We start from the raw sequence: 24,399 nt of genomic DNA on the forward strand, positions 1-24,399 counted from the left end.
ATAAAAATAAATATTCAATAAATAATACGCTAATTAAATATTAAAAGTAAGAGATGGAATGACAATACCAAATTTTTGAAGTAATCAAAAGTTGAGAGTTTAGAAAACTACTTGATATTTGTAATTGCAAAATAATAAAATAAAATTGAGCACTTTACACGATAATTAGAATAATTGAGAGAGATTGAGGGAATGAGATTATGAGTTGTGAAAAAATATTTCAAAATGACTAGTATTTATAGGATTTTTTTGTTAAATTAGCCAAAAAATTGATTTTGGCCGTTGGGCCAACAACTATATAGCCGTTAGGCCTGAAAGAACCAAAATCAACTTTTCAGCTGGTGGGCCGTAGGGCTAGAAATATTTATTTTTTCTTGTTATTGGGCCGGTTGGACTGACCGGTAGGTCTGGTTTGATTTCTCAACAGGGCTGGTCCACTGAGTTAACAATGCTAGATGGCCCAAACTGGGACTATGGCCCAGAAGTTTGGTCGCCCAACTAGTGCTGGGTTGGACCAGTCTGGGTCCCTTATTTGGATGATCTAACCTATCCAAACCAACCTAAATCGGCCCACTTGACAGCTTTAGTTTGCCTCATTATGCTTGTCACTCATGTAACCTACAAGTCATTCATCTATCCACTTTGCTATCCATTCTTCCTATTCAATACAAGGAAGAATTTATCATATATAAATAGTTATGTTTCTTGCTTTGTGTTGGTAGAAAATAAATATGATAAGTACAAAAAAAATAATTTTGTGCAATACTATTGTTGTGCATAGTAATGAAAGAGAGAGTTAAGACAATGAAAATATTCTAACTCTTCAACTGTATTCGCTATTCAAAAAAGAGTAACCATATGTTGAAGGAAGATATTTTCTTGGTGAAGCTTTGAAGTCTTCAACTAATCTAGAGTTATTTGAGTTGTACAATGTTGTTGGACTGTTGCATCCTGGAGGGGACAAGTCAAGAGTGATACTACTAGATCGGTGTAGATTATGCCGCAGTGAGCTTGAATCTCCTTAAAAAGAGCGATATATTCACACCTCAACTTGAATATATTTTTATTTATTTGATTTTCAACTGTTATTATTATAATTTATGGTATGCTACATCCAAAAAAGTTACTATACATATACGGTGAAAAACTTTTTTGGTAGGTGTACGAATGATTCAGTGATGGTGGTAAGAGTAATCAGCCTAAGGAGTCCAACCAATATAGTATTCAATTACATCGTTGGAATAAGGCTAGTAAGAGCAAGTAAACAGCCCAATACCAGGAGGATTAAGAGTTGACACCATTTTTATAAGTACTATATCGATTAAGACTATGTAACTCTGAAGACATGACATCAGATAACAAACCATAGCTAAATGAGAAAAGAAAAAACTAAGATTGAAATCCTATCTATCATGGAAGAACCCAAGATTCTCATTGGCTATTACACAATTGAGGAAATTATTATTGAGTAGAGGTTTTATGGAGGCGAGTCCGGCGGAGAATGCTTCCTAGGTTTCATCATTGAATAATCTTGTAGTAATTTATTATGGGGATTTAGCGATTTCTAATTAATACATAATACTCATTATCTCAAACTAATAAGGGGAAGGGTGAATTGAATATTTTATCAAGTCCTAACAATCAAATATTCTTATACTCAAATCGGCTCATTTTCTATTTTATACAAGTTTGAATTATTGGAATGGTGCCTAATCAATTTTCCTTGGGTATAACAACTTGATAAGTGAAAAATTTCTTTTTATGTGATTTAATTATGTTTTCCTTCGTCATAGTTGTTACATATTGATTTTGAAGTGTGGGGATGGTTGACATGGTTCCTAATACTTCCAAAAATAATTTGGGAGAGTTTGAGGCTTTTAAAAGCTTTAAAAAAATTGTTTAGTTGACTTTGGTCAACATTTCATATTTCAAGTGCTTGATTATGATTTTTACATGTTTCATTATGATAGTACTTGGGGGTACCACTATCATCTAGGAAACTAAATATTCAACAGTGTATGCCCCTAGTTGAAAAAATGGTAGCAAGGGTAAAGTGTTGGACTGCTAAACTCTTATCCTATAATGGTAGGTTACAGCTGATTAAAAGTGTACTCTTTGAGATGCAAACATACTGGGCACAAGTGTTCTTATTGATAAAAAAATTTGTAGCCATGGTAACACATATCTGCAGGGTATTCCTTTGGACATGTGGTATTGAAAACTCAAAGAAATCATTGGTTGCTTGGGATACTATGTGTCTACCTAAAGCTGCTGGAGGACTGAACATAATTGAGTTTGCGAGATGGAATAAAGAAGCTCTATGTAAGCTATTATGGGCATTGTCACATAAGAAGGATACTTTGTGGGTTAAATGGATCCACAATATCTATATCAAGCATGTTGGCTTGCTAGGAAAATATTTGATGCTAGACAAGGGCTCCCAGCTGGCAACTCATTGCAATACCTAACACAGTTCATAGTTGGGTCAAATTTCAGTATCAGAAAATTGTATTACTCATTGCTTCCCCAACAACCCAATGTAGCATAGAGAAGCTTGGTTCAGACAGCAGGGACTATTCCAAGGCACCAATTTATAACATGGATGGCTCTTCATGGTAGGTTAGAAACAGTTGAGAGGCTTGATAAATGGGGATAAATGTAGCTGCTGGTTGTGTCCTATGCTGTTCAGGGACTAAAAAAACTTTTCAGCATCTATATTTTGAATGTACTTATTCTGGGAACACCTGGAGAACTCTGTTGAAGTGGATGAATATACATAGACAGGTACACATATGGGTAGATGAAATCAAATTACTGATTAATAAAACACACATCTCAAAGGCAAGATCACATATTCTAATATGTATGTTTGCTGCTACGGTTTACCAACTCTGGATTGAAAGAAATGCACACAGATTCAAGGGCCAATGCAAGAACAATGTCAAGTTGATCAAAGACATTTGTCTTCAAGTACACATCAAAGGCTAGTAACAGAGAAGATGGCAGGATGAACTAGCAAGATTGAACTATTACCCTTAGCTGATGTAATGGATTTGATATTATAATAGTTAGAAAGGATAGAAAATTGTACTCAAAGTGTTCTGTTTGGAATAAAAAATTTTCTTTCGACCAAAAAAAAGGGTTAATTTTTTCAAACAATATTTTTTCAAAAATCTGACATTACCATTGCGTCCAAAATGTCAAAAATAGCATAATACCATAGATGGTTTATATCTGTGTGGTTTTGAATGAATTTTGAGGTGTCAATCGATAACTTTACAACTTAGCAAAGTTATTGATGTGACTGAATCTGGTGCAACCACTTTACCAGCCAAAGACCGGTTTAGCGGCATAACACTGCTTTAGCGGTCAATTGATTTTTACCCTTGTTATAAAGCAGACACTTTACCAGTTTAGTGATAGCGGGCTACTTTAGCAAAGCCCAACCACTGAGGCCATACCAGTTTTGAGGTGATTTAGCCCTTAAAGTAGCCATTGTTAGTATATACCCAAAATTTTCCCTTTTACTCTATTCATCCATTTTCAAGACTTGAAGTTTTTGGTTGGAATAATTTTAACGGTTTTCTTTACCATTTGAGCTTGGGTAGGCAAAATGGCTCGATGGACCCTTGTACTATATCAATTTTTTAATGTGGATATTCTTACTTACATGTTTGTCATCTGGACCCTTGAACCTACTAAAAAGCAATGTTTTAAATACTTTTTTGGTGAGTGTAACATACTCACTCCACGTCAGCTTCCACATTATTTTATTAAATTTCACATCATTTTTAAAATGCCACATAAGAAATTAAATATTAAAAAAATTAAAAATTTAAATTAAGAATTAAAAAAATAAAAATTAAAATGAGGTGAAACTCTCTCTTCTCCATCTGTCCACTTTGTCTTTGAATTGAAATCAAACTTGAGTTAATTTGATAAGGCTTTTGTGAAATTTAGCCTTTTTAGATCATTTCCAATGAAAAAATGTTCCCTTATGTGCCAGAGATGGCTTTTAGCTGAGGGTCAAAGTCATCATCGTCTTGCCCTCAATGGTAAAGTTGAGATTCTTCCTCACGTTCTTGCTATTTTATCTCGTTTTGATTTTGTTATCAAACATGATCTTCGATGTGACAGTATATCAGTGAGTATAGATGATGAAACCTTGACACTTATATCCTTTCATTATTCTAGTCTTATTTGCTTAAAGCTTTGTGGTTGTCATGATGTTACCAATGTGGGTATGTCTGCTTTTGCAAAAAATTATAGGAGTTTGAAGAAATTCTCTTGTGGGTCTTGTATGTTTGGAGCTAAATGTATAAATGCTTTGCTTGATGATTGTTCTTCTCTTGAAAAATTCTCTATTAAGCGTCTTCGAGGTATCAATGATGGGTTTCCAGTTGACCTGATTAGGCCAGGAGCTGCGGCTTCATCGCTTAAATCTTTATGTTTGAAAGCATTGTATAAAAGACAATGTTTTTCACTTTTGATTATTGGGTCTAAGAATTTTAAGACATTAAAGTTGTTGAGGTGTTTAGGTGATTGGGATTGTCTTTTTGAGTCAATCGGTAGTATGGAAAATCATGTTACTGAAATTCATTTGGAGAGGCTTCAAGTTAGTGATGCTGGACTTAATGCAATATCGAATTGTCCAAAGTTGGAGATTCTACATTTGGTTATGGTGGAAAAAGGCAAGTTGGTGGACGATGTGGCAGGGTGGTGGTGGACGGTGGGAGGTAGGGAGGGTGCTGGAATGAAGGTTTTAGGGGAAGGAAGGAGGGGGTTGCTGGAACGGAGGTTGGGATGGGGAGATTTTTTTTTAATTTACTTTTTTTAATTTTTTAAATGTTATAAATATTTTATCATGCGCCCAAAAAATGCGTATTTACTCACATTTTCCCACATCATTGAGTTAATTCCACATATGCAAAAAAGTGTTTAAAATATTATTTTTAGTGGGTTCAAGGGTCTAGATGACAAACATATAAGTAGAAGTATCCACATTACAAAATGGATATAGTACAAGGGTCCATCGAGCCATTTTGCCGCTTGGGTAAGCTCCAAACTCTTGTTTTCATTGATTCCTATTGATTACACCTTAAAAAATATTTTTTAATCTTGACTTCGAAATTAGTTTTTGAGAGGTTTGCTAATTAAGCTTTAAAATAGTTTTTATTTAATTTGAATCTCATTTTTGCATGGGTTTCTAACTGTAGACTCTTATAATCTTGGAGAACAAATTTCTAAAATAATTTTTTTTGATCCCTTTTATTTTCGAACCCATTTTTCAAATTCTTTTGGACCTCTTTTAAATATGGTCAATATGAGTATGGTTAGCTTTCTTTTAATGCGTTGATGATTTATTTTCATGTTCGAGCTCATTTTGAGGCTATTCGAAAGGAAAACACTCTGTGTTGAAAGCTTTAGACTCGAATTTCATCAATTCGAGGTAGGTTATAGTTTGACTTTCTTTAGAATGAGCTAAATAATTAATAAATAAGTAAATCATGCTATAGGTTGGGAAAATAACCATGGGGGGAGGGGTATATTTTGAGATTATTATTAATGGAGAGTGGCCATGTGGGGTCTTATATGCTTATTGTGGTTGACTTAAGATATCTTATAATGTGTACTGCTTGTGTCGGGGATTTCCTTGACATCATTGGTATTATCAATGTATTGAAATGCCGTTATTCTTATTGTGATGCCCTTGTAGGGGCTTGAATAGATATTATAGCCCTTATTAAGAATTGTTTGCCTTTATTATGATAGATATTCCCGAGTTAGGGGTTGATATGATATTAATAATGTATTACATGAATATATATCCCAATGATGCCAAATGAGAACTAATCTCATGAATTATTGACATATTGAGTTGATTTCTTGGCTCACTTATCTAGATATCAAATGGATCGTTATCTTCATATTAATTTAATTTTGAGCATTTTATCCCCATTTCATACATACATATTCTTGAGTTATTGTTTCCATTGAGAAACACTATTTTTGAAATAAAATAAGATATTTTATGGGATCCTTGATTCGTGAACACAAGCCGAAGAGGTGACTTGAGGTTTCAGATAGTATACGAGCTGCGAATCCCCCATGAGTACTATTTTGGGAGCGTTGAGGCTCGGTAGGTGTATACAGAAAGTCATGTGATAACTTTCTTTTATTCTTCATAACTTTACAATCATTGCATCGCATTGCATATGCATCTTCCATGTTTTCTTATGTATTTTCCTTGGTGTGTACTTAGTTTTTGTATACATTTTATGTATTTTGCTTCAATTTTGATTCCATGTATATATATTAGAACTATTTAGTGGAGACAGTGTGAGCTACTATCTGAAAACTTTTATATTTACAGATGATGTGCTGATATTTCCTTACTAATATTATTTCCTATTTTGCTTAGTGGACCTACGATACCTACTGAGTACAAGTGGACCGTACTTATCACTACTATGCTCTTATGGTATAGATCCTAGTTCGAGTATGAGGTTCGACAGTTGACCATACTATTTTGTGGTTGACTCAAGGTACTGGTATGTTCTTGAATTTGAAGCTTATTTCAGACCTCCTCGTATCGTCATCCTATCTTTATTTATGTTCAGAGACATGTAATGTATTTTCTTCAAGTTTCGGTCTTATATTAGATGTTTTTTTCTTATAATAGCAAACTTTGGGAGTTTTTTTTATGATATTTTATTTCAGACTTTTTGTTATTATGTGCTGTGTTAACCTAACTTCAATCTTGAAGTCTTGTTTATCTTACTTTAATATAATGTCACACTTCTTTCTTTTTTTAGGTTATTGGCTAATCTACCGAGGCTGAGTGTCTGTAGTTTCCATTATGACCTTAACTTTTAGCTAGTGATAAATTGGTATCAAAGTGCTAGGTTCATCGGTATCAAAAGAGCTAGAGCAAGATATCTGATAGAGTCTCGCAGATCGGTAAATTGACGTTTGTATCTATCTTCGAGAGGCTCTAAGATGTCTTTAGAAAAAACTACTCTAGTTTGATTCCTTATCGTGTTGGTTGTTCATACCCATGTTCTAAACTTGTATTCTATTCTTTTCTTTGCAGATGGTGAGAAGTAGGTACAGGGATGCTAGGGATGTTAAGCCAACATCTAATGTGGGAGTCTAATTATAAGGCAAGGTAAAGGTTGTGATCGACCTAGAGGTAAAGGACGATTACATGGAGCTATCTCTGGCTTGAGGACATGCTAAAGAGGCCTCTCCCGAGCATGAGGTTGAGTATGCTAGGATGACTATAAGAAAAGAGGTATGGGGCCAACTCAGGTCCCACAAGGTTTAGTTGACACCCAATGGTACAGGGTCTACTAATTCATCTCTCGAGTCATTTGGAAGGAATTTCTGTAAGTGTATCGGTATTCCTCAAACTTCAAGTGGTGTTCTGCCATTAGTACTGACTTATACTATGGTATTCCTATTTCACAGGTTTAGCCATTTGCGGTACCCCCATATGTGGATTTACTACCTACTAAACTTACTATTCCTCCAGTTACTTCATGAACAATGACATCTTTCGATGATTAGAAAAGGTTTGAGAGGTGTATTTACTTAGATCTTTCCAAGTTTAGTGGTACAATTGGCGAGGACGCCTATGAATTTTTTATTGACTGCCAGAAGAAGTTAATTTAATCATGATCCCTTGAGTCTCATAGAGTTGCTTATACTACTTATCAGCTCAGGGATGTGGCCAAACATTGGTGAGGTCCCTATCTAGTTGTAGGCTTTTGGGTTCATCAACTATGATTTTGGCCTTATTTTCTAAGGCCATTTTGGAGAGGTTTGTGTCGTACAGATTGAGAGATCATATGAGGGACGAGTTTGATCACATGGATCAAGGCTCTATGTCTATTGCTGAGTATGAGGCACACTTCCATACTTTATCCAAATATTTAGCCGCCAGTATCTTTATAGAGTTAGAGAGGATTTAGAAGTTTGTTAAGGGGTTAGATGGACCTTATGGATACAGCTCTGTAACAACCTAATTTTCTGGAACCAGAATGTCATACGGTGCTCATGATCCCATGATCCCGAAGGACCACAAGCCAACCCTCTACTGATATTTGTATCTGAACACTATATAATATAGATAATAAATGCGGAAACTGGCCATAAGGTTCATAACATCTAAAAATACTTGAAATTTAAAGCTAAATATTGATCATCTATCTGAAAGGCTTCTAAACTGTCTAAAATATGGAGTTGATGGGACATGTCCCCAACTAACTTCGTCTACTAAACATAAACAAAATCTGATATGATAATAATAAAAATAAGGATCATTCTCGACTGAAGAGGACTCACTGCTATGTCTACTGCTGCTGACTAGGACTGAGCTGCTAAGGGTACTTTGGATCTCATGCCTCTGAATCTATGGTGTCAAATATAACACCATAGCGCAAATGCATCAGTACGGGCATATACCGAGTATGCAGACGAGGTAAGGCTAAATACAAGGGCTTATGCATGAACAATTACTTAACTGAATAATCATTAGAATACTAAATTAGGACATATGCATGAATGCATAAACCATAACTGAAAACATTGCAACTCGAAGTACTGAAAACCGAATACTGTTTACTATTATCTGAACTCACTACTACTACCTGAGATACTGAATAACTAAATCTACTCATATCAATGACTGAAATCTGAGCTTTTTACTCTCGACTGACTACATCGAAGATCAAACCTATCTAATGGATGATTCTGGAATCTACTATCAATGATAAGAGATGATCATGTCCGAATCTGACAACAAGAATACTCAAATGAATCTGAGACTGAGATCAAGCCTATGTGACGGGTGATTTCTAGATCTAATAATAGGAATACTCAACTAAATATGACACTGAGATCAAGCCTATCTGACGGGTGATCTCAGGATCTGATAATGAGATTACTCAACTAAATCTGAGACTGAGATTAAGCCTATCTGGCGGGTGATCTCTAGATCTGATAATAAGATTCGTTAACTGAATATGAGACTGAGATCAAGCCTATTTGATGGGTGATCTCTAGATCTAATAATGAGATTACTCAACTAAATATGAGACTGAGATCAAGCCTATCTGACGGGTGATATCTAGATCTGATAATGAGATTACTCAACTGAATATGAGTCTGAGATCAAGCCTATCTAACGGGTGATCTCTGTATCATATATTGAATAACTTTATATGGGACCAAGCCTATCTGACGGGTGGTTCATGAATTAATAAAACTATCTAAGTTCCTCACTGAGATAGATGACTATATCTGACAGTCTTGATTTTTAAAGATTGATACAAAAACTGTAACTGTGGGAAGTAGTCACTTAACCGACATGCCCCAAATCTCAACTGGTGGGGTCCAACCTGTAACCCTAGCTATAAGGGTGTCAATACCATGCCACCGGTAAAGACTTCTCTGGTCTATCCTATCTGATGGGTGACCCTCACAGGAAGTCAAGCCTAAGGCAATGTAATAGTCAAGCCTATCTGACGCGTGACTAGCCTTTGCTGATGGGTGTCTCCTTCATCCTATACTAGCTACGTAGTTTTGGAGTTCAGGGATTGCTCCTAACAACTCTGTCTCTCTAATGGGGAGCCACCATCCCTGCCCTTGCTCAGTGCTAGCTCCTACTCCCAACTAAAAGACTCTGAACTGATTCTTAACTGAACACAAACTAAGCTGAATCTAATACTGATCATGTTTCTCAAATAATCTGACTGAGTTAAGTTGAATTTACTTGGTTCCGTATCTGACGGAATACTACTAAGTCTCGTTATCTGACTAAACAACACTGAGCTTTAAATAGAGTACTCGATTACTATAGAGGTCAGAACTGAACACTTGAATACTACTAGATTTGAGTTGGGTACAAAACTGAGGCTAGATTACTAGTGATACTGAGATTACGATGATTACAGAGATTACTGAGATTTCTTAAGTTCTGTATCTGTCTGAGAATATAGAGTTCTATAACTCACTGAGTTCTAGTAATCATGGCTCAACTGGAATTATCATGAAAATTGACACGGGCTCTAGACAACAACTAAATTATCAGGTATAACTACTACCAGGACATAACAACATAAAAGTAAAACATAACCATTCTTTAATAATCAAGACCATGGACAATCATTCACCATCACAATCACTAAGGTATCACATCAAGCATTTAGGAGTCATAAACATGTGATAGTATAAGGAGACATGCTTTTGGATCATACTCCATTCAACAAGACCTTGTATCAAGCACTTTGCACATATTTAAGTCTTGGCATATACCGGAGAACACATAATTGGGGAACTTAATGCTATTATCTTACAATTCATTTGTCAAACACTTAGCATGTATTAAAGTCTTAGTATGTATCAAAGAGCACATAATTGGGAAATTTCATGCTATCATGCCACAATTCATTCACTAAGGCTTTTCAACAAACCCTTGGCATGCTATAATAGCTTAAATTCATGCTATAATGGCTCAAATTCATTCACATAAGCATTTTATAAAGCATATGTGGAGCATGCTTTGCTTATTCAACAATTTCTACCCTTAATTTACATGAACAAACCACTTAACAAGCAACTTGAAGAGGGTTTATTATGAACATCACATGAATACCACATACTAGGGTCAAAGCTTGAAAACCTTGTAAACAAACATGAATCACAACTCAATAATATCTTGAACATCAATTTCAACTCACATGAAACATGAAAACTCATAAACATGAAAGCTTTGAAATTTAGAAAAGGGTTCTTGAGCTTCTTGGATGAAAGGGACCCAAGAATCAACATCTGAATACCTTAGAGTAACTCTTTCCTGAAAGCTCTTGGAGAGATTCTTGATTTCTTCATTCCTTTTGAATAAGAAGGAAGAGTTTTGATTTTGTAGAAACCTTATCTCTTGTTCTTAAACAACTTTGAGAGAAAACAATGAAACTTTGGGTGAAATGAGGCCAAATCCCGTGTTACGGAGTATATATAGGGGTTGGAAGAAGACCTTTTTCACCCTTGGAATTAAACTAAAATATCCCAATTTTACATACTGGCATGACACATCATAATCGCGCCATCTTAATGAAAATTGGACAATCGGGAAACTACTTGATGGTGCGATGCGGTGGAATCGCATTGCCACCTTGGTTGCGAAATGGAAAGGCACCGCAATGCGGTAGAATCACATTGGTGCACTGGAAATTGACAATTCTAAAATTAAGCCTTGGCTTGATGCACCATAATTGCGGAGGCTCACTGGATTTTAATGATTGCCATTTTGGCTGGCTCCGCGATGCGCTAAAGTGCCAGGTGGCACACTGTCTCACTAAAATAGATCTAACTCTTTGCCCGAGTGTTGGATTTGGGCAAATTTGGTATTGATGGGAAGCTTATTCAATTCTCTACATGACCAAAAATTTGATATTGGAGAAATTCTATACGGTTCAAAATACTTCTCACTTGGGAAGACACTTCTCAATCTTTAAAAGCCAAATTGATGCTTCACTTGACACGCTCTAAGTCTTAGACTATGATAGAAATTTGTGGGGTATTACAAGCTCCGACGGTAGTCTCAAGGGATTTTTTTTAGTGTTATAGAGCATTCCAAGTTGACCAATTCTATTAACATGGCTACTCAAGGAGACACCAAGAAGGTGCATCGGCAGGGCGAGTTTAGTGGTCATGCCTCCTCAGGTAGAGATTCTCTAGTATAGGTTCTCGTGGTTATCATGGCAGGTCAGTCTAGGCTGCTTTATAGGGATCAAGTGGTAGACATTCAGTCTTTGCGACTCTAGGTAGCCAGGTGTTAGGTAAGGCTAGTAGGGGTTCCAAATTTAGTTCTTCAGGCTACGGTAATTGTTCTAGTTCATCCATGCCCTATCATATTGAGTCAAGTCATAGAGGATGATATGTCTGTGAAGATGTTCCTTATTTGGACAAGGATTATCCTTAACACCTATATGGTCTAGCTCGATAGGGTTCTCAGCTTCAGCTTTTCCCTGCCCCTATATCTGTAGAGGAAGGTAATTCATAGAGTTGAAGGGGTGGTGCTAGAGGTGCTCAAAGTGAAGCTAGGATATATTATGGTGGTGTTCGTAGGGTTGCTTAGTCTAGGGGAGAATGTGGACAGTGTTATTCTATACTTGGGAGACCCGAGAAGACGCCTTTGATGTAGTTATTACTTGTATTATCCCTGTTTGCTATAGATTTGTTTCGTGTTATTTGACCTTGTGTTGATATTCTTCTATGTGTCTACATATTTTGCTACTAGTTTTAATACTTCATATGAGTCTCTTGCTGTTCCTATTCATGTTTCTATCCCCGTAGGAGATTTTACTGTGGTGGATTGGCTAAATCTATCTTGTTTAGTGACCTTTGTGGGGCATGATACTTGGGTAGATCTAATTATCCTAGTTATGACCGATTTTGATATAATATTGGGTATGGATTGGCTAGCTCCCTATCTTGCCATTTTGGAATTTTATGCCAAGACCGTGACCTTAATGCCGGGTGTGCTAAGGATATCTCGAAAGAGAAGGCTTAATTTAGCCTTGAAGGGAGTTATATCTTTTCTACGTGCTTGAAACATGGTAGAATGAGGGTGTTTTCTTATTTTGCTTATGTTCGTGATACTAACATTTTCTCACTGCCTTCCTTGGATTCTATTTATTTTTTTGTTAGTTCATGGATATGTTTTCTACAGATCTACCTGGTATGCCTCGGGATCATGAAATTGATTTTTCTATTGATGAGGAGTCGGGAACCAAACCCATACCCATTTCTCCCTTTAGGATGACCTTGACTAAATTAAAGGAATTGAAGGAGCATTTGGAGGATATGTTGAGAAAAGTGTTTATTAGACCTAGTGTATCTCCTTGTAATGCTCATTTCTTGTTTGTAAAAATATAAGAAAGGTTCTATGCGTGTGTGTCTTTACTATCGACAATTAAACAAAGTGATGGTAAAGAAAAATGATCCTCAATTTTGCATTGATGATTTTTTTGACCAGCTTCAGGGTGCTTCCATTTTTTTCCAAGATTGACTTGAGATTCAGGTATCATTAGTTGAAGGTTAGAGTTTTAGATGTTTTGAAGATGACTTTTTGAACTCGGTACGGTCAGTATGAGATTTTTGTCATGTTTGTTTATTTGACCAATACTCCAACAATGATCATGGTGTTTATGAGCTGGGTATTTCGACCATATCTTGAATCCTTTATGATTGTATTTATTGATGATAACTTTCTTTACTCTAAGAATGAGGCCGACCATGTGAGCTACTTGAGGACTGTAATTCAAAGTTTGTGAGATGAGAAGTTATATGCAAAATTCTCCAAGTGCAAGTTTTAGTAGGAATTTATTTGTTTCTTAGGTTATTTGGTGGCCAAAGATGGCATTAAGGTTGATCTGGCCAAGATAGCAACAATTCGTGATTGGGATACACCTACTTCTCCTATCAAGATTTAGAGTTTTGTTGGTTTAGCGGGGTATTATCAACATTTTGTAGAGGATTTCCCATCTATTATGGCTCTTTTGACCAAGTTCACTCAAAATAAGATTACCTTTTAGTAGTCGAATGGTTGTGAGATGAGCTTCCAAGGTCTCAAGGAGAAGTTTACTTTGGCACCTAGCTTGACCTTGCCCAAGGAGGGTGTGGGTTTTATCATATTTTGTGATGTTTATAGTGTTGGTTGGGTGCAGTGTTAATGTGTGAGAGTTAATTTATTGCTTATGGTTCACTTCAGCTGAAGCCTTATGAGAAAAATTATCCTACCCATGATTTGGAGTTGACCGTAATTATATTTGTGTTGAAGTTGTGGAGACATTATTTCTGTGGAGTCCACCGTGAGATTTTCTCATATCATCATAGCCTTCAAAATTTCTTTACCTAGTGAGATCTTAATATGAGAAAGGGACATTGCCTTGAGTTTCTTAAGGATTATGACCTCACTATACTTTATCATCCAGGTTAGGCTAATGTGGTCGTGGATGTCTTAATCCTGAAGACGACTAGTATGGGGAGTTTAGCTAACTGCTGGCGTAGGAGTGACCTTTTGAACTCTAGGTTTAGTCTTTAATTAACCAGTTGGCTACTCTTGAAATTTCGATACCGAGCTTATATTATCCTTTGTTGATGCTAGATCTTCTTTGATAGAGTAGATTCGAGCTCACCAGTTTGATGATGATAAATTGAGAGTGATTTAATATAATGTGTTAAAAGGTGAGGCTAAGATGGAATATCTTAATTTTGGTGGTGTTTTGAGAATAAGAGGTCGAGTTTGTGTTTTGAGAGTTGATGGATTGGTGAGATTGATTTTGGTCAAGGTTTAGTTTCTTAGATATTCAGTTCACCAAGGGGTGACAAAGATTTAAAGCAGCATAGCTGATGGGTGGTATGAATTAAGATATAGCAGACTTCGTAGCTCATTGCTTGTATTGTCAGCAGGTAAAGATCGACCATCTGAGGCCCAATGGTTTACTTTAGAGATAACGAATTCTTGAGTAAAAGTGAGAGCAAATTACCACAGACTTCGTGAGTGGGTTGCCTTGTACTTCTCGTTGTTCTTTAAATATTTGGTTCATCATAGATCAATTGACCAAGTCATAATATTTCATCCCTAGTTAGATTTCTTTCATTACTGAGAGGTTAGCTAGTTTCTAAGTTTGAGAGGTGGTTCATCTTCATGGGGTACCCATGTCTATTATTTCAAATAGAGTCTCAGTGTTCACTTCTATCTTCTAAACTACATTTCAGTAAGAGTTGGGTACTTAGCTTGACCTTAGCACAACATTTCACCCCAGACCAATGATAAATTAGAACGAACTATTCAAGTTTAGGAGGATACGCTCTGCACTTTAGTTATGTACTTTAGAGGATAGTAGGAGCAATATTTAACCTCTGAAGAGTTTGCTTATAAAAATGACTACCACTTGGGTTTTGAGATTACACTATTTGAGGTGTTGTATGGTAGGTGTTTTAAAACTCCAATTGGCTGGTTTAAGACTTTTGAAGTTAAACCCTGTGGTACCAACTTGCTTCCTGAGTCACTGGATAGAGTTTGGGTGATTCAGGATTGGATAAAGGCAGTCTAGATTAGGTAGAAGAGTCATGCTGACTGCAGACTATGTGCCTTAAAGTTTAGAGTTAGTGATCGAGTTTTTCTTCGAGTAGTGTTGTCACCATCTGATTTCTCAGGTCATTATGGCACTACCATAACCCACCAGTAGTCAAGCCAACCCGTAGTTTGGAACTACTAGTAACGGTCTACCAAGAGAAATGGAGGAAGAATGCAAAATAAATGAAACAAAAAGGCTAAAATACATAAAATAGTCTAAAAACCTAGTGGAATCAGTACAAAATCTTCTAATGTAACAAGACTTGTAAAATGGAGTACAAAAATAAATATACTAATATAACCCATCTCTAATTAAAACATAGATATTAGTCTAATACATAAGAGGGAGGAAAGTAATACTCCAAATGCCAGGAGCTCACCATATGTCTCTGAACCATAATTGCTCTACACGACGCACACAACAACGGTGATAATCCGTACTATAATTTGCAGGCTGCAGAAATGTAGTATAAGTACCAACATGTGGTACTCAGTTGGCAACTGTCGACTAAGCTCTAAAGATAATGCAAATATAAATAACATACAATAGGGATGTAAGCTACACTCAAATATTCGACAAACCGCATACTAAAGATAATGAGATTATAAGGATAAACAGTCCTATTCATATTCAAGAATTGACATAACAAGGCTAAGGAGGTATTAAGGATGAAACATACCCTTCTAGCTATACTCAGGAACCTCAACACTATACCGTATATCACTGTCCAATATTTGAATAACGACTGAAGGGAAGATATATAATAGTATACAAGGCGAAAGAATGAATACACAATATGAATAAATGAAGTAAGGGACATATGGTAATACCATAACTACATATAGATACATATACATATATTTATAAACATGGTTAACTCAAGGGTACAAACTAAGTAATCACCCTAGCATCTTCAAGCCTCCTAATCAAAGTAGAACTAGTGGTAAAATAATCAGGGTCTCTAATACATACGTCTAAACATGAGATAATTATCCATAATAAAGCAATTGTAAATAAAGGAGTCAGAGTATCAGGGGCTAAAACCATAATTACCAACCAATGGATAACCATGCATAATATTATAACTGTAATGTAAAAGAACCAGAATCAAACCTCAAATCTCAATACCAGTCCAATAATAAATTTGTTACAAACTAACCATAATAGTAATAATAATAATTATACAAGGTAACTAGTTAGTCCAGACAAATAATACCTAAACTTACCATTCATAATCCCCCACCGCATAGGTCCGGAAGGTTCAATCACCATATAACACACCATAAGCCCTACTCATTACCTATACCTATGCACCCCCATAAGGTTGATTGATATAGACGTATACCAGTGATACGAATGCGCATGCAAGAATAAATGCCAAGATATAATCCATAATACCATAATCGATCAAAATGCCATAAAGTAACCCAGTGTATAAAATCATCTCATCAATTTCATCATTAATCATCAGGCTCGACAAAAACTAATGTCATCGATCATCAGATTTGAATTAGAACTCATATAATCAATATCATCATCAATCATCTTTTCATTCCATACCATTGATATATGCACATATATATGTACATAAGTGCACGAATAAAACTGTAGCTAAAAGAGTGTAAAGCCATAAATCTATTTTCCAGTATAAACTCTAGGACTAATCATCATAGGAGTATAGAAAGGGTTAGAATCTCTTACAACCAGGGTAAATATTAGTAGTAAGACAGTAAATTTGAATTTATCCCAGTCAAATATTTAAGATAATCATTATTAATCTCGAAGGCTCATAAGTTATTAATGGAGATGGTACGATTCCCATTATGGAAAATCCATTTTAAAAGTGAAAAGTGGGAATAAACCTCTTTTAAGAAAAAGAGTAATAAAAGCATATTTCAGTTGGGATCGTACCATTTACCATCTAAGTGATCATAATTGTACTGATTTTATGAGTGCCATCACCAGTATTCAAACAATGCGATTATAAGCATCAATATGTCTACAAACTATGACCATTTCCCTTGCGAGGATGGAGTACTTCTCGAAACCTAACCAATCAATATCATAAATACGGCCTTGGTCCCAATAATAAGTCTGGAATAAATACAACATCATAATCACAACCTTAGGATCAATGTATATGCGGCATAACCATAACATCATGATCTGGGGAAAAACCATCACATTTCACTAAGTGATATGTTATACATTACTACAGGTTCATCAGTCTCAACTATGCCCAACACGCTAATATGATTATATTAATCTACAAGAGCCAACATGAGACTTGGTCTAAGGTAAGGCAACAGGCCCCACTTCTAATCCTCAAAATCCTTTATAGACAAGCATCTATCCTAGGCTAGGCTAAGGTATCTAAACTCACTTCTAGAAGTTGAATAAGCCATAAATAGCCCTTATAGCATTCCATCCTAGAACATGAGAAACTAAGGCAATTTGCCTTAACTTAAATAAATAAGACCAATTCCACCTAGCTTGAGTGATCAAGGCAATTTACCAACTTAAGCAACTAAGGTATTTCCATTCCAAATATGGGACACGAAGCCTAAATTCACCTAATACATGAGAAACCCAACCAATTACTCATAATTTATGACTTCACGATAGCCTAAACGGTCCAAATATGACCAATAGCATTAATCACTCTTCTAATACCTAATCTCATCCCATACCTAGAATAATATCATACTCATGCTATTAATAAGCTCTATCTATAATGAAGGTAATAGGATTACGAAGTATAATAAGTATTTCAACTTAAGGTTCAAGTACCCTTCTAGCCCCAAACTCACAATTTAGGCTAAGTCATGGTGTCCTACCCACAATCAAATCCTAACATACCTATTTAACACTCACCATATACAAATCACCATCTCAAGAGACGAGTAGACAGAAGCCTATCTCAAAGCCGAGTCGCCATCCTTCAATGGTTCAAAAATTATTCGTCTTTACTCCACGATCTTGGGGTGCCACCATGCTAACAAAATAATAATCTACACATCATTAGGAGTCAAACAAGACCCATATGGATATATAAAGGGTCGGGTCAAATTTTGGGCCAAGAACGGGTCTGTGGGGCCCGTAAATAAAATCCAAAATTGAACCCATCACGAGGTACCTCAAAGGACTAGAAAGTGATGCTCAAAAGTTTAGCACAAATGGAGCACAATTCAGGTTTCAAATCAACCCTCACAGTTTAGGAATTCAAGACCTATTTTCTATGAATTTTACTAGGACTTCGGATGAAAATTGAAGGGAAAATCAATGGGAAAGACCAAGATGAGTTAGGTTAGCTTACCATAACCTATGTGGATGATTTCCCACATTTTCATCTTTTTGAGCTCTCAATTTGGTGAAAAATTAGCAGAAGAAGTGATAGAAAATTGGGTGGGAGAAGAGGGATAAATAGTGCAGTGTCATTTACACGACTCTCGTATCGGTTACACGATTTGGCAACGGAGGGGAAGAAGTCGCTTACACAACTTTTATTCTTGTTTATGCAATAATTGACCAATATGGCCAGTATCGCTTAAGTGACATAAGGTCGTGTAAGCTATGATTGTGAAAGCAATCGGACCATCGCTTATGCGGTCATATCCATGACTTGATAAACTAGATTTTGCTATGTCCAGAATGAACTTTGATGAGGTATTCAAGATTCATTTGAAATCCCACGAGCGTAAATAAAATATTCTTCCATACCAAATTAAACATTTCAGAATCAATCGAACCGTCAACTGAAAATTTTCCGCCCAATAGCACCAAAATGAGTTCGAAAGCCTCGGGACCTTAACCAAGGGTTTCCCTTGCCTAAATTCAACATTCCAAAGCTAATGGCACTATCGGAATTCTTATCTGAGGTCACCTACAAGGATTTTTGGTCTGAGACCAAATCTTAAACAATGAAAGCTCTAAACATTGAAATGAGCCTAAAATCAAAATGAACTTTTCGATCACCAAACTGATAATTCTGACAAGTAATAAATGACCTTTAGCCGTATTGAGAAGACTCAAAATATCGAAAATACATCCAAATTAAGAAAATGACCCAAAGGGACATTTTAATATCCACTACTAAAAAGACTTTCGTCTGCAAAAGTCAATGTATAGAATGATAATCAAAACTAAAAAAGGCAAGGTATTAGGCCCGCATGCTCTGAGCACGACTTCTCAGATAACCTCCAAGAATAGACTACACTTCCAAGGGATTTTCCCATAGGTATCCCTTTTTCAACCAACTTACTTACTTTACATCTCAACAACCAAACTTAACCTCAACCACCAACTATCCACCCACTGAATCGAGGAAGGCTGATGCATGGAAATTCAAACCATGACACACTGATACCAAACCTATACTAGCATACTCAAACAAAAACTCATCCAAGCCAAAGTCAAACCAAGACATGCCCAAATAAAAATATAAACTTTTTTTTCTTTCCAAAGATGCTATCAACTCAAACCAAGTGGAAACTCACTCGGGCCTTTTCCACACAATCCTATCATGCTAAAGTTGAAGAACTGAAGCTTATCCACCAGAAATCCATAATGGTAACCATGACGCACATAAAGCACTACTTGGGCATACAAATAAAGAAAACCAAGGTCTAGAATCTATTCCGATTCTGCAACTAATCTGAATGACCATCGAATCTGAAGCCAGGAGTCTAAAGCACAACTACTCACCACTAAGCAATTCACTCCGGGATGTCCCATCAACCTAGAATAAGGCGAGGTTGAATCCAACTTAAGCAAACTACTCTTGCTGAGTAGATCATCTAAAAATCTCAACAAACTGAAAACCCCAGGTCAAAGCTGAAGGAACCAATATTGTGTCCTCAAATTATCTTCTGAACACCTATCGACCATAATCCATCGAAACATTAAAATACCGAATAGGCAACCACGTAGTACGCTCGTCCAGCCTATAGATGAATCCCCAACAGAGATAAATCTGAAAATGAAGGTTGCACCAATGCTCTACAACTCCATGCTGAAATCTCAACCCCAAGTCTGAACTGTTTAATATCAACTACCAAAACCAAACTTGAAAATGGGTAAGCATTTATATTGCAAATCTATCACAACTTCCAAATCTCCATAATAAGGCGTCAAATCCAGAATCGAGCCAACAAATTTGAACTAAGGACAAATATTCAAATTGAATTTTGTATTCAAATTAGATATATTCTTACTGACTCATATCAAAATTGATACCAAAATATAACTGAAGAAAAAAATCACCATAGAGGATAAATCACTGGCTAAAAACATAAGAAATCAACTCCATCTCTACGGGAGGGAATGAATCACCAAAACATACTCAAGAACTCACCAAGGCTGCAACTGCACTAGTAATAGCAAAAACTCTAGAAAGTTAGAGAAATGCAACTTTAGTAAGAAACAAATCAACACATTACTCTATCTCGGCAAAGAATACCCATAGGCACATAGCACCAAGGAGAAACACTCCACTAAGTCCCATTAGGCTGAACAAATTTTGAAACAAGTATTTCTTGAATCCAACCAAGTAGGATAATCTTAACTCAATCAACCCATGAATTACCTTAGTGTGAAAGAAAGTACCAATCTCAACCCAAATGCCAAGGTCAAGACCACTACTAGGAATGAACCAAGTAATTCAAGATAAAGAATTTCCAATTTTCCAACTTAAGAAGAGGTCACAGGAAAGATCAACTATTTCCAACTCTCTAGCTCCAGTTATACAAAACCACATCACGAGAAGAAAAAAGTATCCAACCCCACACAAATACCAAGAGAAAAACACCACCAGGGCATAAACCCAATAACCCAGAATACAAATCCAAGACTTTTTGACATAAACATCAAAACCACTATCAGGCAATAAACTATCCAAATTTAAAGTACATTGCCCAAACTGATCAACTTTTGAAATAGGCTAAATTATGAGGGATAGCTAATATAAAACCCCTGTAACCTAAGAGGCAAGTCCTATAATATCAAACACAAGAATGAGCAATATAACCAAATTGCAACCTCTAGAACTATAATAAAACCACGGAAGGTCAAATTACCTTCAATACCATAATTCACTCAACAACTGTTCTCACATTCTCAGTAGATCACTGTCTAATATTGTATATCACTATCTAATAGTTGAATAATGACCAAAAAGAGGATATATAATAGTATACAAGGCCAAGAAATGAATATACAACATGAAAAAATGAGGGAAGGGATATAAGGTAATACCATAGCTATATATAGATAGTTATGCATATGTTTATAAACAAAGTTAACTCAACGGTACTAGTGATAATGCTCAAATTATACTCTTGAATGGGTATAAGCGATCGTTGTCAATATAATAACCCAACTTAGGTCGGGATCGAATCCATAAGGAGTGAAAGCATGGAATTCAAAACTCAAGAGTATTAATAGTCTACTAAAAGATGAACCGTAGTTGAATAAAGAAAGCATAAATGTAAAATGGGGGATTTAGTTTGAAAACTACTTAAATTTTAGTGTACTAGCTTGATGTTAAAGAATGCTAAGAGTGAATTCAATTGAGAATAAGCCTTGGGGTTATGCAATTATAGGTGTGGCATCATGCATGGGTATTTGGCCATTTATTCAACTTTTTAGCTAAAAGTCATGGGTAGGCTAGATGCCAATGTATTGGTGTCAATCTTTAAATTACAACACCAAATTTTACAAATGGGTTCTTTTAAAAACCTCAGAAGTGTGATAATTTCCCACATCTATTGCCTCAATTGACATCCTTATGTCTAAGAGATATTATTAAATAAAATGAATTACCTTATTAGATGGATTTACTCCTCAACCATGTCCTCTCTTTCAAGAATGACATGGCTTCTAGGGTGGTTGGAGTTTCCAACCCCCAACTCTCAATTAATTCATAAAATAAATGCAACACCCATCACAACTAACTAATTAGAAAAATAATTACCTGCAAGCATAACCCCAAGATTGAAAATTAGCTACTCATAGATAAAAGGGATAAGAATGTACTAAAGTTATCATTAACCTCATCCATAAGAGATAGAGATAATGTAATTCCACACTTGGGGTTTCAATAATTCTTCAAAGGAAAATCACTACCATGTATTTTTAATTCAAGATTAGTACCAAATTTCTCAAAAGATGAAAAGATAGGTGCTAAATGAGAAAAGAGCAGCTAAAAAGCTAAAAGAGAGGCAATATTCCAAAAGATGAAAACTAGGTCTTGAAAAAGGAGCTAAAACCCTCTTTTTAAACTCCACTCTATATTTGATGAAAATTATAAAACTGTCATCTTATTTTTGTTCTGCTTGAGAGGATCCAAAGAGAATGAAGAGCAGACAGAGTAGATGGCTAGCAACTCCAAAGTAGATATGAAGCGTATGCAAAACGGATTCGAAGTAGATGACTCATTTTCTTCATATTTGGCATCTTGATGACTTTCCCAATCTTCCCTTTTTACCTTTACCTATATAAATGTGCATTGCGTAAGATATTACCATTAAATCAGTGGAAAATCATGATAATTCTGCTTAAAAGGTGCTAGCAAGACATCAAATTGACGACTTATCAACCCCCTAAACATAAACTATTGCTTGTCCTAAAGCACCGAAGACTAACTCAATGAGATAGGGTATTTAACTCAAATCCACCTAGAAGAAAGCTATACTAAAGGAATAGGCCAGCAAAACTCTACAAATATTTTCCACACATTTCATGGCAATAAGAAATCCAAAACTTTTCAATCAGCGCGTATTTATGAAGCAAGGATGCAAGTGTGTGTCAAATAAATTTTCCAAATCAAAAAAAATCTTAAGTGAAGACACAAAATCATTAAAGATTGTCTCAATTTTCATAATGCAACCTACTTCACTCATTTACCCAAACCGGTAGTAAAATATCACCCTCTACCCATAAGTACCGAAGTCGCTCACATGTAAGAGTTAGTTCCACACACCAAAGATATTTTAATTCTTAAGGGAGCTTAAATAAAGAAAGAACTCAGACTTACTCTCACAAAGAAATTCAAGTACATTGAATAGAACCATGGCTTGCCTTTGTGTTTTTCACCACTAATGTAGACTTACTTAGTTTGGAATCACTAAGGTCTTGTGGGTCAAGATGAAGGTTTAAGGTGCGAGAAGGAATATATATGGATCAAGTGACTAAAATATCTCCTTCAATGAAATCGCTCAATCCTTTCTTCCCCTAAAATTTTCAAACCAACCACCTTATTCTTTTTCAAATCATTTCTCATATTTATCTAACTTTTTGTTTAGCATTTACCAAACCATTCAAAGCCACCATTTTCTTTATTTAATTTCTTTTACTTTTTCAAGATATTTTCTACCTATATGCCTTTCTTATCCCCTCACTCATCCAATTTATCTTTTTTTTTCAAGTTCTATGGGCTAGGCTATTCAATTTTCTCATCAAGTACATCTCTTGTCTTTTAAGCACATGTATTGACATCCTTACATACACCTATCTTATTTTTTTGATCATATTATCCCAAATACACAACCCCCTGTAATGATCCAAGACTACCCCCAAGTCGTCACACTGTGCTTATGACTCTGAAGGACCATAAGCTAATCCATGAATGATATCTGCTGTGAGCACAGAATAATACTACTGAAATCAATGCAGAAAAATTAGGCTGAAATGCCTTAAGGTTCAAAACATATTAAATACTAATAAAATATAACATCTGAATTTGAAATACGATCTAAAAATCTAGTTCAAAAAGTCTCAAACTAAATCTGTCTAAAAGTGGAGTTGATGGGAAAATCCCTCAACTAACTCTATTTACTAAAATACTGCTAACTTGAAGCACTGAAATAAAAGCATATCCTCGATAGATGAGGACTCACTACTAAATATTCTACTGCTGGCTGAGTCTGGCTAAGTGCGTTCAGGAACCTGAGCGTCCAAACCTATGATATGAAACATCATAGCGCAGAAAGTATGCGTCAGTACGTAGGAATATATTGGAATGCTATATGAGGTAAGGTTGAATGCAAGGGTTCATATCCATGAACAATAACTGACTAAATGATATAGAGTAACTTAATATAAGAGTACGCATATATTATAATAGGCTTTTTCTGAAGCTAAGTACTGAGTTTTGAAAATTGTATAACTAATATCCAAAATTACTGATAGCTGAATTTCTGATACTGATTGACTGTGTCTAACAGCCCTGATTCTGTAGAGCTGAACTGAGTTT

At 35.7% G+C, this 24,399-nt stretch overlaps 1 protein-coding gene across 1 annotated transcript in view; it reads left to right on the plus strand.

Annotated features, from left to right (window-relative positions):
- LOC107857784 (F-box protein At1g47056-like) overlaps window positions 1–7,156 on the plus strand; it is a 52,943-nt gene extending 45,787 nt beyond the window's left edge. The window contains exons 3-4 of the mRNA XM_047407698.1: window positions 3,961–4,759; window positions 7,094–7,156. Of these exons, the coding sequence (XP_047263654.1) occupies window positions 3,961–4,759; window positions 7,094–7,156 (862 nt within the window). The remainder of the gene's footprint in view (window positions 1–3,960; window positions 4,760–7,093) is intronic.
- Window positions 7,157–24,399: the final 17,243 nt, after the last annotated feature.

This window comes from Capsicum annuum, chromosome 2, assembly GCF_002878395.1.
Source record: "Capsicum annuum cultivar UCD-10X-F1 chromosome 2, UCD10Xv1.1, whole genome shotgun sequence".
NCBI classification, from domain to species: domain Eukaryota; kingdom Viridiplantae; phylum Streptophyta; class Magnoliopsida; order Solanales; family Solanaceae; genus Capsicum; species Capsicum annuum.